This window comes from Panthera pardus, unplaced genomic scaffold, assembly GCF_024362965.1.
Source record: "Panthera pardus isolate Hobbes unplaced genomic scaffold, ASM2436296v1 HiC_scaffold_20, whole genome shotgun sequence".
In the NCBI taxonomy this organism is placed as follows: Eukaryota; Metazoa; Chordata; class Mammalia; order Carnivora; family Felidae; genus Panthera; species Panthera pardus.
In genome coordinates, this window is record NW_026526766.1 from 29,901,973 (window position 1) to 29,920,342 (window position 18,370).

At 39.4% G+C, this 18,370-nt stretch overlaps 1 protein-coding gene across 2 annotated transcripts in view; it reads left to right on the forward strand.

Annotated features, from left to right (window-relative positions):
• The window catches only part of ERCC6L2 (ERCC excision repair 6 like 2), a 135,817-nt gene extending 119,423 nt beyond the window's left edge, over positions 1 to 16,394 (forward strand). The window contains exons 18-19 of one of the 2 annotated variants that reach the window (XM_053907865.1): positions 4,395 to 4,576; positions 14,113 to 16,394. In XM_053907865.1, the coding sequence (XP_053763840.1) occupies positions 4,395 to 4,576; positions 14,113 to 14,149 (219 nt within the window). In that variant the 3' untranslated portion in view covers positions 14,150 to 16,394. Of the gene's footprint in view, positions 1 to 4,394; positions 4,577 to 10,886; positions 13,425 to 14,112 lie in introns of those variants that run through there. The other variant, XM_053907864.1, reaches the window with a different exon arrangement.
• The last annotated feature ends 1,976 nt before the right edge of the window (positions 16,395 to 18,370 follow it).

The window sequence follows — 18,370 nt, forward strand, 5'->3', positions numbered from 1 at the left end:
CCTAGGGGTAAACCACTTACTAGATTTTATTTTTAATAAAGATTCCACAAATCGAATTTGAAAAACACTATAGTAGAAACACCTAACAATACCCAATAACTTAGGCAAATAATCATGAATGTAGCAATTACTAAGTTATAAATTATACTCTAATAGTGTCAAGCTTTCTAAAATACTTAGCAGAAATATTTATACAATACAATGTACAAAGTTCTTATCTTTATATTTCCTTATTATTATAATCATAAATTGTAATATGACGGAAAACTCATCAGAATCCCAGAATATAGAAGTACTTCCTCAAGGCAAATCTTGATGGATAGTTTTGAAGAAACTTTTTAAGAAAACATTAGGAACAGTTAGCGGCTTTTGCAGAAACTGGCATTTCTTTCTTATTCAGGTCATGATTGCAAAATTTCCTTTTAAATACAGGCATAGTATTCCAGTTGTTGGCCATTCTACTCTTTAGCAGAAAGAGGAGTGGATTTATTTTGCTTTCTTTAGCAAGCAACCTCACCCTCTCTCCTAGTGTTAAGGAGGGACAGTATTGTCTTTTAAATTCCTAATCCAGTCTTTTTTACTGAACTTTTCATTACTCGAGCCTTTATAACTGTTGCTACTTCATTGTGTTGCCTCAGTGTCATATGACTTCACAGCTTTGACATAAGTGGTAATGAATGAGTTTGAGTCCAATTCACATAATCTGGAAACTTTTCATCTTGGCCATAGGCCTTGAATTTTGCTTTATGGCATAACTATCACTGCAATTGGAACTAAACTTTGGAACTTTTTTCCTTGTATCCACTATTGTAAAGGATACCATTTTACTATAAAGTAGTGAAACCAGCTTTGTAACAAGGCCACTAAAATGTTTATTAAGTTAATTAACAAACAAAATTTTGTTTACAACCTTGTTTAAGTACAAAGTACTCTACTAAAATGAACCTATCTGAACCTAGATAGATTTTTTTTGTTTGTTTTTAATGAAGGATAGGGTATTAAGCCCATGTGTGAAAAGAATGATTATCTAACACAATCAAGTTTTTAAATATAGAATTCTTGGCAAAATTAAAGATCCACCTGTTTGATACCTGTGTTGAAAAGCTGAATTTTCCTGAAGAATTTATAAAACTGACTTAAAAAAAATGTATCCATACAAAATGTGAGCTTTGTAATGCTTTGCCAGAGTCAGAAAGACCAAGAGTAATCATGTAAATTATTGAAAATTACCATTGTCTGGCATGATTTCTCCATGGCTTCAGAAATTGCAGTATATGAGGAGGGAGTGTTCTTGGCCCAGTTCCTTCTTTTTCTGTTTATTTCACTTATCCTCACGTAAACATACCATCTCTCCTTACAATAATAGATCATTTCTTGGGAATCATCTTAAGATGATGAGCCTTTTTATTAGAAACTTATAACATCCATCTGTTTTCTTGTGAGGTAAAATAAGTGTGTCAAATCTCTTACAGATTTATCTTTAAAGGTCAGCATTTTCCTCTTTGTTGATGCTTTAAGATTCAAGAAATGATGTCTTTAAGGAAAGTACTTTCAGCATTTTATGTTTGTTCATCTGAGTCACAATAGACATATAAGAAGTCAATTTATTTTCATTAGAAATGGTTTGCTGCTAAAAAAACATACAGCTACAGGGTGCCTGGCTGGCTGTGTAGAGCACGTGAATCTTGATCTCGGGTCATAAGTTCGGTACCCATGTTAGATAGAGATCACTTTAAAATAAAATAAAATAAAATGAAATGAAATGAAATGAAATGAAATGAAATGAAATGAAATGAAATGAAATAAAATGAAATAAAATAAAATAAAATAAAATGAAATGAAATAATAAATAGCATACAGTTATATCTTACATGTTATCCAATGTTCAGTTTATTTCAATAAAATGAATTTAAATATAATAAGTTGAAGAGATAAGTGATTTATTTAAAAAAAAACTAAATGTTCCATCTTAAAATTTAAAAATTGGCTTGTCATTTTTAAGTCCCTTAAGGGAAAGGCCTCTTTGTATATGTAAATATTTTTGTTCTCAACTGCATAGCATGGTGACAGGAAGATAACAAGTGCTCAGTAAATATTTGTGGAATGAAACACTCTTCCCTACACACATTCATTTATATGTGCCATTTCAATCCCACTGAACTCCTGTAAAAGAAAAATAATTATGTCATCAGCAAGAATCTGTGTCTAGCAAACTCCTGTATGTATGTCTGAAAAAAAAGAATTCTTTAAAGATAGTTTAACTGGGTATAAATTCTAAGTTTATATTTTTTTTTCCTGTCTGCATGTAGAAGGTATTGTCTTCTGGTGGTGGTGGTATTCATGAGAAGTCTGTCTTCAGGTTGATTGTCATTTCTTTGTGGGATATCTTGCTTTTTCTTTCTGGCAGTTTTTAAAGATATTCTCTGTGATATAACAAAGTACAGATTTATTTTTATTTTTCCCACGAGAGATTTGCTTTCCCTTTTTAGTTTGAGGATTCATGCCTTCTTCAGTTACCTGCCATTATGTCTTTATATTATCTCTTCTGTTTTCTCTGTTCTTACCTTCTAATATTTTACAAACTTTGGTATGTCTTCTGCCATGTCTTCTTTCTCTACCACTTTATCAACTATCATTGTAAGGCTGTTTAGTCTGCTGCTTAACCCATGTTTTGAGTTTGTTCCTATCTCTATTTTTATTTCAAAACCACATTTCCTTTTTAGAGTTTGTGTTTGGCTCTTTCAGATCTGTCTATATAATACCAGCCCTAGTATATTCTATTCTTTCCTTTATCTTTCTGGACTTGCTAATGATTTAAAGTCTCTTGCAGATTGCTTTGTTATCTATAATTCCTCAGATACATATTCTCACACTTGTTGCTTCTGCCCATTTTCATGGTGGTGGGTTTTATATATTCTTCATAATTTTTGCCCAAACCCACCCCACCCCCCACCCCCCCCGCCACCACCACCCATCAGAATCAAAAGCATTCTCTGGATTATAGAAATCTTCCCATGGTATGTTTTTATATTCACTCTTCATTGAGATCTATGGTTTTCACTGATTCTGGACCAGTTTTTTATGTTGGTTTTTAGCTTAGATTTTCCATTCCACCCAGGTGCTACAAAATCAGATTCCACACATGGCACAGGCTGGGCATTCCAGTGATTCTTCCTATCTAGAATAGGAAGGTAGCCTGCTTCTCTTCTGTGTTCCCAGTTTGGACTTTCCTAGCTTTAATTTGCAAACTGGATAGCCTCTTAATTCCTACTGTGTTTTTGGTTTCTTTGTCTTTTAATGCAGGGAGTTCAGTCATTTCCATCTCCCCTCTATACATGGGGTCCTGTAAACTATAACTTAAGGCCCTAACTCTGGGCTGCTGAGCATCAGCTCCTATTCACCACTTCTTTGTTTTTGGCACCTAGAGATTTACCTTTCTCACTTCTGAGCTCAAATGTAATTTTGTTGTTGTTACCAAATTGTATCTAGTCTTCTCATTTTGGAGTGGGGTGGGGCTTTCCATGTATTCACTGTACCATCTTCTCAGGGAAATTGGAACCAATAATTAAAATTATTTTTTTCTTGACTCAGTGTTTTTAACAATTTATGTTAGACAAGCAACAAGTATAGTCTGTAAAATAAATATAATTCTATATATAGTGTCAACCAACTGTAGTTAGCATCTTAAAATCACTAAATATTCTGGCAATCTAGTAGAGATTAAAAGGTAGGATTTATGAAAATGGTTTCTTATTTAACTATCACATAAAGATTGTTGTTATTTTAAAGTTTGGCTACTTATGTAAAATTAAATAACAAAAATCTGATTAATAATATTGAGGGAAATTACTGATTTAAGAATTTTAAATATCTCGTTTTTATGCCATTATTTTTATAATCATTAATTTTTATCCTCATTTAGGATTGTGGATATCAGCATGTATATAATATCCCAACAAACTTGACAATGAAGGCATCATATTATTGCTATTACTTTTATTATATCTTTAAGAAAGATATATTCTTTAACATATATTTTAAACGATGGACACCATGGAAACATCATAGTATTGGCATTACTTTTATATATTTCATAAATATATAAAATATAAATATATATATTTATAAATATATATATTTATATATATTTATAAATATATATATTTATATAAATATATATTTATGAAATATATAAAAGTAATATATAAAAGTAACTTATTCCTATATCTTCTTTTTAAAAATCTAAGTTAACTAACATCTCTCATATTGTTATCAACTAGAGAATATGATATACTTGATTATAAAGAGGTTTTGGAAAAAATAAGGCCATCTCCTCATTTGACCAAAAATGACTATTTTTTCAGACTTAGGTTTTGCATTCCTTCTCTTTCCAGACACATAAAGAAAAAATGAAGACAGATATATTGACACTTTCAAAGAAAGACCAACAACTAAGTGAAGGAAACATTTCATTTCCCCTTTACATTTCACACCCTGTAAGCCAAAAGAAGAAAAAAGTCTACCACACAGACCAGACCACCTTTATAATTGGAGAAACGCCAAAAGGGATCCGCAGGTATGTGTATAGCAACACTGGACTTTAAAAATTATTCTCAAAAGAAATATAGCTACTTAATAAAATACACAAATAATTTGAATCTTAACCATACCTGGCAGCTGAATTTGTATACTTCAAAAAATAAATTCAAAATGTTTTAGATGTTTTTAGAAAGCTAATCCCTCAATTGATAAAAAAATGAAATCATTTTGTATGGATAAATGAAACACTTAATTGCATTTTATTTACTCTTTGAATATTGAGCACCTAATATGCACTCAGGCATTGTGCTAGGTTTTACACAGACAGGATAAAAAAGGACAGAGTTTACAGTGCAGTGAGAGTTAAACCATAAAACTTTCAAAAGTAAAAAAAAAAATTATAAATAATTATAAAATGGTGTATTACAGGAAAGAAGTGGACAGGCCTGGTTGGTAGAGAATAAGGTGATCTGGAGGGGGGGCCAATGGCTTTCTATTGGGTAGAGAGTAAGACCTCGCAACAGAGTTGGCATCTGAGACCTGAGGGATAACCAGGCAAAGAACTAGATTAAGGACATCCCTAGGGAGCAAAGAGGTTTGATGTGCTCAAGGAACTGAGAGAAGACTAGTGTACTTAGTGCATAATAAACCAAGCAGAAAGACATGAGCTGAAGGCCAAGACATAGATGGGGCTGGAGCATGCAAAGCCCTGTAGGTTGTGGATAAGAGTTTGGATTTTGTCCCAGGTGTGTCAAAGCTATTGAGGCATGAACATGATCTGATGTATGTTTCTCAAAGATTGTTCTAATTTCTTTGTGGAAGAGAGCAGACTAGGGAAGACCATAAGGAACTAGCCAATGGTGGTTTACAGTAGAGTGGTTCCCATGGAGATAGAGTTTGGTGGATGAATTCAGTTTGGTATGGACTGTTTGTTGGGAAAGAGAGAAAACAAGACTACTCTTAACTTTTCCATGGAGCAACAGATTGGATTTACTAAAATGGGGAAAACTAGGAGTTTGGACTGAAAAAAAATCAAGAGTTCTCTTTTGCTTGTATTAAATTTGAGGTTCTATGAAAATAGGATCTGGGGACTAGAGATCTAAATGTGGAAGTCATCAGCATTGAGATTTTAAATGGTTTTAGAGCCACAGGTTATGTGAACAGCCTAGGAACCCAGCACAGACAGAAGAGAAGCTAGGACTGAGCCTTAAGGGGACAGTGGCCTGCTGGGTAGGAGGCACACTATAAGGTCCTGAAGTCCAAGAGGAGTGAAAATTTCAAAATGGAGGAAGTGCTTCATTTTATTAAATGCTGCTGAGAACCAGAATCAGATGAAGTGGAAAAGTGCCTTCCAGAACTGGCAGGAGAACTCACTGGCTGCCTTGATGTGAGCAGTCTACAAATCCCTAGGCAGACTCGGGGTGAGGTGGGAAGCAGGGGATGGGCAGATCTTGAGACTTCTCTGTGAGTGTGAAAAGTTGCAGTAGTTGGAGGGCATTGTGCAGTCAAAGGTAAATTTTTTTAAGTTGGGAAGACAGTAGAACCTATTTGTGTGTTGAGGGAAAAAACCAATATGGAAAAAAAGAGATCATGCTGGAGAAGTGGTAACAGAAGTCCTGCAGAGCAGGAGAGGGTGGGATCCAGACTACTGAAGAAGGTCTAGCCTTTGAGAGGCATCAGAAGAGGAGGGATGGAAGATGGGCATAGATGCGATATTTTCTCAATTAACTGAGAATTAAAGTATCAAATCAGAGGGAGAGAAATTTCAGGAGAGAAAAGTCATGAAATAAATCATTTATCAATTAGAACAGCAAGCTTGGTGAGACTGGAATTCATGGGTCATGTTAAGTCCCTGTTGGAGAGTAATTCCAGTAAAAGCATCCATGCAGTTGTGCAGACTTTGTTCAGCCAGGCTTCAATTGCTCAGTTACAGACACAGAATAGGGAGATGGCTGGGTTTTATCAGGGGTTAGAATGGAGGGAGAGAGAAGCAAAGAAGCTGAAAGATGTTTGCAAAGGAGTAATTATAAAGTCGAACCTAAGCTAAACAAGGGGAGGCTTGATGAGGTCAGAAGTATCTTCCAGCATTGTTGTCATGGGGGAATTAAACAGTTGAGCTGGATTATGAGGTGACTAAATTCAGGGATTTGCAGGTTGTGCAATTAATGGTAATGACAATGGCAGTATATGTCCTTAGGAATAGGGACCTGACATTCTGTTGAGTCTTGGGGAGTGGGGGATCGTGGTAAAGAAATTGGTGGGCTAGGAGTTGGAGTTACATGGGCCATCCACATGGATGTTGGTGTTATCAAGAGTGATGGCAGGAGATGGGAAAGGAAACAGGATTGATCATGAGTTCAGTCACTAGGAGGAAGCGACTAAGAGGTCAGTTGACAAATTGAGGGAAAGAATGGATTAGCAGGATAGCATAAACCTGCAAAAGGGAAAGGAATCTTTAAGAAAAAAAAAATGGTCTGGAAGCAGCATGTGAAGCATGAACCCTGAGGTTTAAGATGTGAGGTATAAGAGCCTTATCTTGTGAGGGCCGTATGGGAGGAGGTGGCATCATGAGGGGATAGAGGGACCATCTGGGGAGAAGAACAGGGGAGTTGGTAGAGCATAGCCTCATTCCAGGGGCTGAGGAATGGTCTGGAAGGGTGAGGGATTCGATTAGATTGGGGAGGAAGAGACTAGGACCAGGAAAAGGCCTGGTACACCTGTTACAGGTGACAGAGGAGTAGTGACTGAGCTAAGCAGGGATGAAAGGCATGGTTGAATTGACCCTGAAGGCCTCTGCAGACAATGGGCAAATGGTGATGGTTCTCCCTGTTCTAAATTCTTTCCTCACGGGTTTGGTAGCTCCTCAGCCCTTGGGTGCTGGTGTGGTAGGCTAGAGTGTGGCTCTCAGCTACCCACCATTGCCCAGAAAGGCAAACACCCTACATGCTACAGTAGCATCTCTCCTCATAAATAGACTTACAATGATGATTCTGGGCAAATTTGGGGTAATTTGCTTTGGGCAATTATTTTGTTCAGAGGCAGACCATAATGGATTTTACCAGTTTTTAAGGAGCACAAGTGTCTTTATCTCCGTTAGCACTGTATATAAAAATAAAACTATTAACAAATGATTAGATTTTTCTTCTCTCACTTTCTTCTCTGCCCATCCCAGGGAATAAATGCCTTAGGCTAAGTGAAAGACTAATGTTAGAATGCCAACCTCTGACCTAGGGATCGATGTCAGAACTGCTGACACATCTTTCCCACTAATCATCCTCCTTTACGAGAATCACGAATCCGTACCCGCTGTGGCCGTCAGGTCATCGGAATAAAGTTTCAGTCCTCCCTTCACTTAAGAAAGCTCAGGCAAAAAGAAGATAACCTAGCTGTGTCCCACCATTTTCCCTCAGTTCTCATGAAAAGGGAAGAGAACTTGAATTATATACATGACACACAACTACTCTGGATATATTTGCTAAAATATACCTGTCTTTGATTTCCGTTTTTTTTCTTTCTTCTAGTGACTTATGAGTGTCTACTTTAGTTTATTAAATTTTCCTTACAAAGTGGCTAGTTTATACCTCCTGAGTGTACCTTCCTTAAATACTTAGAGAAAATTCTTTTAAAGACCAAGAATTATGAAAGCAAGTTAGAAAGCAAAAATAAAATGAATTATAATCAGTCATATTCATCCTGTAAAGGACAACCTCCCAGCCTAATTTACTTGCATACTACTGGTATAACATGGGGTCAGAAGCTCTCCTCCCAAAAGGGACAGAATTGTAAGATTCTGAGTGAGGTCAGCACAGCAAAGGTGAAGTATTCTGGCAGCTGCTGAGACACCACCAAGTCTTGGATAAATAAGACATCAGCCTGTAACTTTGCCAATAACTTAATCTTCACAGCACAAATATTTATTAGAAAGGCCATGAAAATGGATTTGGAGATGATTAATAAACAAAATAATACCTCATTACTTCATATGAAGTAAAAACTGGAACCTTTTAAGAACGTGCTTGTTGCTTTCCAACAAGAACATTGGCAATTTCCAGGACAGAAATTTGGAAGCTTGTATTTGTGTTATTAAATATTCTCTTGGCAGTAAGAGTGGCTGTTGCTCAGGCATAGATAATATCTGGACTTGGAACAGTGAAGAGGACCAGTGCAGTGAAGAGGACTAGAAGGCAGGGTGCTCATCTGAAGCCACAAAAGTCATGAGCATGCACGATGGATGCCACTAAAATCACAGGAAACACAAACTTGACATAACCTGGCCTGAGCAGCAAAATAATAGTGGCTTTAAAGCTCCAAATTACATACATTACAAATAAATCATTATTTTACCCTCAGGATTCTCTGTTGTGTGTGCAGGATAAAATTCAAACTTTTGAAATTGACATACAGACCCTTCATGATAGTCAGCCTCTTCCTTGGCAATTTCTCCTGCCCCTCTGTGTACCAGGTTCTCTCTGAAGTGGGCCTGTGCATGTTCCCCGTTCCCTGGACGGTTTCCTCACTTACCCTTGCCTGACTGGTGACACCAGAGAAGCCTTCCCTGCTACCTTACCCATGATCCATCACTGGCTCAGGTACCCCTTCTGTGGGAACCCACAGGGCCCTGTATTTCATCTGTAGTGGGATTTATCACTCTCTTCTGGTTTGGTTTTCATGTGTCTGTCTCCTCCAGCTTGACTATAAACTCCTTGAAGAATATGGTGGTCGGCTGTTCACTGCTGTATAACTCTATGGTGCTTAGCACATAGAGGATCTATAAATGTTTGCTGAATGTATAAATGAATGTTTTAAGGAACTATATCAAATATAAACATAATTCTAAAACTTTGGTACTTTTAATCATGTGTTACAACACCATCTGGCTTTTTTTAAAAGAATGTTTACAAACACTGAGCTCTCCTGATTTGTGGCCCAACTCAGCATCAGCAAAGCAATACCCTCTGTCTTTGCTCCATCTGCCATAGCAAAATACTATAGACTGGGGCTTAAACAATAGAAAGTTACTTCTCACAGTTCTAGAGCCTGGGAAGTTGAAGATCAGGGTACCAGCTGATTTGGCTCCTGGTGAGGGCTCTCCTGACTTGCAGATGGTGACCTCACCGTGTCCTCTCTTGGCCAAGAAAGATATTTCTGATGGCTTCTTATGACCTCATTTAACCTTAATTACCTTCTAAAGGCCCTATCTCCATATAGTCAGACTGCGGTTTAGGGCTTCAACATAATGAATTTGAGGGTGTTGCAGTTCAGTCCATAGCACCCTCACCTGGGGAAAGGAGCACAGTCTGGTGTCCAGGGTTGTGAAACAATCTTTCTGCCTCTGTCTTGCCAGGGTTCTGGAAGGTCCATTTTCTCACACATGAATACAACAGCTTTTGTTAGTATCTTATACTAAGAGTAAAACTCACTCCTTTAAATGACATCTCATTTCTTAGTTTAGCTGTCTATACTCAAGGCAGGCCAGTTGGGGGAAGAAAGAATCTAGGTTTATCAGTTTAGAATTTTCCTTTAGGATCATCAAAAAGTTGTATGAAATTTCTTTGTTGTATTTGTGGAAGAAGGGAAAAAAGGAGAGAAGAAAAAATCCCTTTATTTTTCAGAATTTTGTCTTTTCATTAAGACCTTTTTTTGACAATTTTATTTCATAGGACTTGAATGCAATATAGATTTTCAGACAGATTATATAAATTATGATTCTCATGTCAGCCGTAAGTTGGCTGACTGGAGGAGCAGCATGCTGGGATCCCATCATTCCCAGGAAATGCCTAATAGTATAAATCAAAATAACTTCAAACCTGGTGATTTCATGAACTAGAATTTTTTTTCACTAGCATAAGGAAAGAGGTCACATTCTGCTAGTGTAAAATGCATTTTCATTATGGAATTAAGTTAATATATACTAAATGAATAAGATTACAGTTGACCCTTGGACAACACAGGTTTGAACTATGTGGGTCCACTTACTGGCAGATTTTCTTCCAGTAAATACAGTACTGCAAATATATTTTTTCTTCCTTGTGATTTTCTCAACAACATTTTCTTTTCTCTAGCTTACTTTATTGTAAGGATACAGTATATATAATATATGTAACATACAAAATATGTATTAGTTGACTCTCTACATTATCAATAAGGCTTCTGGTCAACAGTAGGCTAATTTGGGGGAAAGTCAAAAGTTATATTCAGATTTTTGACTACACAGGGAAACCTAACACCTGTGTTGTTCAGGGATCAACTGAACATTGCTTTGTGTCTTTTTTTAATATCACTGATGGTGAGTTCTTTAAAAATAAAATAATAAAAATAACTACTGCTTTTGTTCATTAAATCTTCAGAAAACAATTTGAAGAAATGGCTTCTTATTTTAACTTGCCTTCTGTAAAGGAATTTGCTAAAAATATAACTAATGCTACATCAGAAAAACGACAGAAAATGCTAAAAGACTTTTATGCTTCTCAGTATCCGGAGGTAAAAGAATTTTTTGTGGATTTTGCTTCAGAATGCATTAAAACTTCCTGTCAGAAAAGAGAGAGAGTCAGGAATAAATCTGAAAAAACAGAATCTCTTATAAAAGAAGGCCTGTCAGATTCTGCAACTTTGGCACTTAAAGATTCTCCCAAAAGAGTTTCTCAAATTTGCAGCCCAAAAATATATAAAGAAAAATCCATTGAGTTTCAAACTCACGGTTCCCATAGGGAACAGGTACTTTCTAATGACGGAGAGACTACCAAATCACGTATGAGCTCTACCCAAGAGACTGACAATGAAAAAAACAGCCAAGCATCCAAAGATACTGTAGTATCCTGTTCCCTGAACAGTAAGTCTGAAGCATATGAGTTAGAAAAATTAGAATATACTATGAAAGAGCAACAAAGCCCAACAAGAACAGGCATTTCAAGAAACGGACCCCTTTTCAAAGTGGAAAACAAGAAGGTAGAAAATCCAGTGTTAGGAAACACTTCTGTGGTAGGCTTACTTGGCGACACATCTATTCTTGATGACCTCTTTAATAGTTATGGGAACAGTCCCACACAACTGCCAAAGAAAGTTCTTTCAGGGCCCATGGAAAAAGCAAAACAGAGACCAAAAGATTTCTGGGACATCTTGAATGAACAGAATGACGACAGCCTTAGTAAACTCACTGACTTGGCAGTGATAGAGACTCTATGTGAAAAAGTGCCCCTTGCCGCATCCTCCAAAAGGAAAGAGGAGCTGGAAACTTCGCTTTGGAAATCAAATGAGAAATTTTTGTGGAAAAAATTTAGCTTAAGTGATACAGATGAAAACACAACTAATGCACAAAACTAATGCATAAACACACAGTGAATTACTGTCACCATGAACTTCTGCCATCCATGTTTACAACACTGTATTCCACACTATGTTATCTTGAACACAGCTGTCATGCATTTTTATTAAACTCTTGCTCTAGGGTTTTTTAGCCTAAAAGGTTATGATGGATTTGTTTTCCTTGATATCTGATTTGATCTTTTAAAAATATGATTGTATTATAGTATGTATGAACCTCTGTTATGAAATAGAGAAAGTCTAGATTTGTTATCAGGAGACCTTGGACATCTCTCTTACTGTGTAATTATGTGCCTGTAGATAAGTCATTTACCTTCGTGTGTAGATACTGCCTAATATGAAAGATGAAGGGTTTGAACTCAACATTTGTGTCCTTTCAGCTTAAAAACACCTTTGGTTTACTTTCCCAGATTCCATTTGAAGTCACAGGCCGAGTTATGGCCATCCCCCAAATCAGGTGTGCGTTGATGTGTTTCTTTCTTACTAGCATTTAGAAAAGTATTAAGTTAACTGTTTTCCTTTTCCCTCAGTATCATGTACTATTGCTAAATTATTTTAGGTGAGAGTAATAACTAGTAATGAATATATGATGTTGTGTTAAAATAAGTTTATAACTGCTCAAAATCAAAGGGTTAATGTTGTATAACTATACTATATGAGATACGACACCGAAGTAATAAAACTACTACCAGTAGCCACAGAACACCAATGCCTCAACTTTTTATACAACAATTAGGATTTAATCAATATAAATTAAGCTTTGTATAGTACTTTTGTAGTAAGTATGGAGAAATGAGGAAACATTTTATTTGAAACTATTCTCTTTTGCTGAATTGAATTTATGTGGTTTACAATCAACAGAATGCACTTATTGTTGAATTCATTTACGTGGAAACATTCCCTCAGTTCCTATGTGTCCTGTGCCAGTGCCTCGAGAGGGATAGGTGAGATACTGCTACGGGTGAAAGATAAGGAACCATATCTGTAAAGAGTCATGTGTGTAGAGCCCCTGGCATCATGCCTGGCACATGGCAGCAGGGACCTGATCCACATTCAGATGCCCAGTGGCAATTCCCTTAAGTTGAGCTCCTGGAGCTGTGGAAAAATAGAGGAGGAAAAATAGAAAATAGCAGTGAACCAGGAAATGGTGGTACTAAGAGCACCATAAATTGTTGTTGTGTTGAGCGGGGAGAGCTTCAGAGTACCCAGCCATTGCAGTGGGGAGCCATGGCTCAGAAATGGAAAAACAAAACAAAACGAAAACAAAGAAACAAATCTTTTAAGAGACTGAATAACCAAATATGTTTTTCAATGTGATGTGGTTGAGGGCTGTGAAGTATATTTTATGTCATGACCTAGTACATACGTGTTAGTACATATATGTGATGAAATAAAATGTTTATGAAAGAGTATTTACCTGTAAGGCATGCAGTTGTACTTTGATCTAGAAAAGATGTGTAGGAATTTGCTCTTTTGGCTCTTGTGTATGTGTGGTTTTTAATGCTCTCATAACCCACTGAATTGATTTTACAACCCATTAATGATTGAAAATCACAGCTTGCAAATCATTGTTTTAGATTCATCTTTTTTTTATCCTACTTGCAGCTGAGTTGTGTTCAGATTTATCAGATGCTGAGTTTCACCACTGAGGTGCTTGCTACAAAATGAATGTGTTGTGTAGTCTGTGGTAGACTTGACATAGAAATGCTGTCAGCCTGCTGTGGGACTAGCTGTTGGGAGGAGGTTGGATAAGCAAGTAGATGCCCCTTCATCTCAGTTTTTATACCACTTTTAATGAAAGTGGATCTTTCATAAAATAAAATGCTTTTACATTTTTTAATATAGGGGTGCCTGGGTGGCTCAGTTGGTTAAGCATCCAACTCTTGGTTTCGGCTCAGGGCATGATCTCACGGTTTCATGAGTTCAAGCCCCGCATCGGCTCTGTGCTGATGGTGCAGAGCCTGCTTGAGATTCTCTCTCTCTCTCCCTATCCCTCTCTCTTTCTCACTTTCTCTCTCTCTCTCTTTCTGCCCCTGCCCCGCTCACGCTGTCTCTGTCTCAAAAATAAACTTAAAAAAAAAAAATTTAATATAATGACTTTCAAGTCATAAAATGATATTCACACAATATAATGAAATATAATTAAAGATATTTTTATCAGTAAAAGTCAAAATGGAAGCAAAAATACAGACCTGGAGTTTAAAAATTAGTTTTCAGCAGTTATCAGTGAAATATGTCATTATTTTCATGCAGGCACAGTGTGTCAAGCAGAGTACAGGGTCTGGTATGAAGAGGAGCCAGTCAGAGTTCCAGGAGAGAAACTGTAAGGGTTGACTTTCCCTGCACTGGAACAATAGGAGGAGTTGGAGAAACCATTGATGAATCTGGGAACAGACACTATGAAGGGCTGACAATAAGAATCCTGCCCAGGGGCACCTGGGTGGTTCAGGCACTTTGGCTTCTGACTCCTGGTTTTGACTCAGGTCATGATCTCATGGTTTTGTAAGTTCAAGCCCTGATTGGGCTCTGGGCTGCCAGCTCGGAGCCAGCTTGGTATATTCTCTCTCTCCCCCTCTCTCTGCCCCTCCCCTGTTTGTGCTCTCTCCCTCTCTCTCTCCCTCTCTCAAAATAAATAAACTTACCAAAAAAAAAAAAAAAAAAACCCCCACATGGACCATATCACTACTAAAAAACCTTCCAACTTCAGGTTTCCAAGATTTTATTTGCCATAGTCTGTTTTGTTTACTTCTTTTTAAAGCACTCTATTGGAAACTGAGGCAAAATACTGAGAGACTTTTGCACTTGAATTCCTTAGGTTTCCCTTAAAGCCCTGAAACCACTTCTCAGAGTAAATTAACATCATCTGCAAGCAGTGTGGCTGCCCCTAAGTGTTCAAGACAATGGAGCCTCACTTTGCAGAGCGGAGTTTGGTGATAAACTTTTCCCCAGTCCACACAAAATGAGAAAGCCAAGGGCAGTATAGTTTAAAAATTCAGTGTGTGCAGTTTTTAAATTCTGAAGTTATCCTTCCTTTATGATATTAAAATTGTCTTCTTTGTATGAAATGATGGTAGATCGTAGTTTTCAGTCTTTTTCATTGTCCTTACTTGATATAAAAGTTGATAACCATATGTCAGTACCCAAAAGTTTTATTCGACATCTACTAGTCTATAAAATCCTTAAGAATATAATAACTGCCTGGTTCAAAGTTCATGAATAGACCTCCATGGCTACTACCAATGTCATAAATCCAGGTAACAGTAGGTCTAGGACCCACCTAGGATGCCAGTGAATCTATAAGATCCTGTACGATGGATCTGCCTTCAAAGAGCCCAGCATGCAGGGCACCTGTTAAGCCCTCACCTAATTCTCACTGGGTTATCATTGATGTAATCTCATTCCCCAGTTCCATCCCCACCTGCTTTTGCAAAGCATCCTCTACCCAGTGCCTCTGGGAGCCTTAAAGAGAAGACTCATAAGTTCAGAAACGCATCTTGTCACTAGTGACATGCATTTGCTCAGGGTGACAGCCTTGTGCACTACCCAACCCCCCCCCCCACACACACACACACACATACACATACTCAGTGCTGGCTTCATGTGGTGTTTATGGCAGGTGGGAAGAACACACTTTTTCTCTGTTAATGGGCAACCACAGGAGGGCTGTCTTGCCTCACAAGGTCTTACAGTTTTAAATATAAAAACAGCCCTTTGGGTGTTTTGTCTGCCCTTCAGAGGAAAGACTCAGACTGACCCTCCCTCTCAAGGAAGTCAGAGGCTGTGTGGTTCCCAGCCCAAGTCAGGTGGCAAGTCAGAGCCACTTGCAGAGGCTTTTCCATACATAGGTGCCCAAGTGCATCCCCAAGAGATTCTAGTGCAGGAGGTCTAGGGGTCAACACAAGCACCTATTTGTTTTTTTTTAAAGTTTCACACTATGATACGATGTCTGAGTCTGTCACTGGGCAGGACTCACCTGCCTGACATTCTCAGTGAGCCCCCTCACCCATGGACATACAACAGAGATCATCGTGGAGCCACACTGTTCTTTTTCAAGACCCAAAGTTATCATTGGCATTGTTTTTCAGCTTTCTAATATGTACTTTATTTACTTTGCTGTAGGTTAACCAACAGGTTATCCCCTGAATTTGAAAATTTAGTCTTAATTATGGGAGTTTGATGCCTTTCTGTCACTGACACAGATAATGCCCAACTGACATTCTTGGTTTTGTACTGCTGTCTCATGGTTAAAAATCAAGAATGCCTCTTTCTACAGACATCTTTTCGGTTAACTAAATGGGCCCCTTGTTGAAAGAAATAACTAACTCACTGTATAATGTTTTCACTTATGTAAACAAGGGGGAAAGTGTGCATCTCTAAATGTCTTATATGTTTCTAAGAAAACTCTAGTGAGTCATCCTATCAAAATATGAATTAGTCCCCCCCCAATATATCTTTTAACTTTGATTTTATTTTTTTGTAAAGTGATACATGCTTCTGGACTGAAAGACTTCCAAAAGAAGGCTCATAACAGCTAATTCATAATTTCTTTCTTTCCTAAAACTATAAAAGCATTGATAAGAACAAGAAGAGGTTGTAATTTTTCAAAACATAAATGCCAACACATGCTCCTTGAGAACTCATTTCACGTGATCAGAGGATGCCCACCAGCCCCATCCTGCCACCCACCCACTTGCCAGCACCTTCCCTATTCTTCCAATAGTTGACTCTTTCTCTGCAGCCAGCAGTCACTGCCCTCTCTCCCCATTGCCAACACCTTAAGTAGTCTCCCTTTAGTGCTGCCTGGCAAAGCCCCCCCCCCTCATCCTTTCAGGTCAGTCCCTGACTCCCAAGTCCACCCCCTCTCCCCAGCATCCCACTCACCAGTGTTGTGGAGCCTCAGTCCCCTGTCCAGCCACTTCGTAGCTTCCCCTACTAAATCAGCTTTCCCTGCTCTCCCCCAAACACCTCATCCTACTCAAACCTCTTCACTCCCTCATTCCCCTCACCCCCCCCCCCCCACACACACACCAAGGGAAATGCCAGCAGCAAAGTTGAGCAGGTTGAGTGAGGTGGGAGGAACGCTGAATGTCAAACCCAGGACCCTCCAGAAGTCAGATCACCAGGCAAGTCATTTCCATGGGCAGTAGTTCACTGACCTGCCCGGAGAAGGCGAAAACAGCCCTGCAAGGGTGCCAGGGACCTCCTGAAATGGCCGGGAGCTGCCACATTGCCCTGAAAGGTACAACAGCTCCTAAAAGACACCTTAGGGCATGGCAGTGTGCTAGGGCATGTTGGAGTGGAGGAGCAGATCTGTGGGTAAAAGGAAAGAGCCACCAAGGAACCCAAGTACAAAATGATGTGTGCTTTCTGACTGGTGGAAACAAGGTGGCTTCCAGAGTCCAAAAGAGGGAGAAGAAATCTGCTTGGACTAGAGTGATCAGAAAAGGTCACCCCAAATTCTGGGGATAGGCTGGGGGCCAAGCCTGAAAGAATGAGAAGGCCAGAACATCACCTCCTCCAGTCTCCCCTGGACTTTAAAAGGCCAAATGACAAGGAATGTGCGCCTTGTAGAGAAGTTTGAGTTTGGGATTGGCCAAACATAACGCTTCTGATTAACCTAACCTCCAACTTACGCAAAAGAGCGGGAGACACAAGTGCCAAAGGAGAGCGAGAAACAGGCGGCGGGAGGAGAGGGAGGGAGTTTAACTGGAAGTGCTCTGAATGTCTGGGACAGCGCTTCCCGCGGGAGTCCGGCCCTGGAGCACCTCCAGAGTCCTGGCAAGGGGAGCTCTTTGGCCTTTCCTCTCTCGCGTGTGACTGACTGCAGGGCGGGGTCGGCCCCGGGAGCCGCGCAGCTGCCGCTCTGCGGGGCCGGACCCCGCACTGGGCGCGGAGGGTGCGCCGCGCTCTGCCCCCTCGGCCTGTGTTCCTTTCCCGGGAGGGTCCGCCTCGCCCCGGGCCCCGCCTCCCTCCAACCCCACCGCCCCGCAGGCAAATATTAGAGGGTGCCTATGTGTAGAAATTGTGTCAAATAAAGTAAAGCCGTTTGAAGTTTCCAGAAGGCCACCCACCGCCGCTGAGAATCTTCGCTGGAAACCCGGGCTGCGGGGCCGCAACACCCGAGCCCGGGATTCATTGCACCCAGGCCGAGGAGACAATCTGCTCCTCCGAATCAGGTTCATTTTCTCCCTTTGGGGAAAGGAGAAGCTAATTAAGTTACGCTCTGGCTGTAGTGATGGAAAACATGAAAGCAGACTCCAGGGGCTTGCGCCTCCAGGGCGCGTTATCTGCCGTTAGCCGAAAACCTCGGGAAAGTCCTAAATTCTAGGGTTCGTAGGAAGCCCTGGGTGGCCGGCTGCCGTTCCCAGTCGCGCCTGGAGGCTTGTGCACCGCGAAACTTGAGGCTGGGAGGAGGGGCAGCCCTTTGTGGGGTCCTGCCTCCCCCTTGAGCTTGGGAGAGTGTGCCGCGCGTGATAATACCCAACCCCCTCCCCAGGTCTGGGGCACAGGA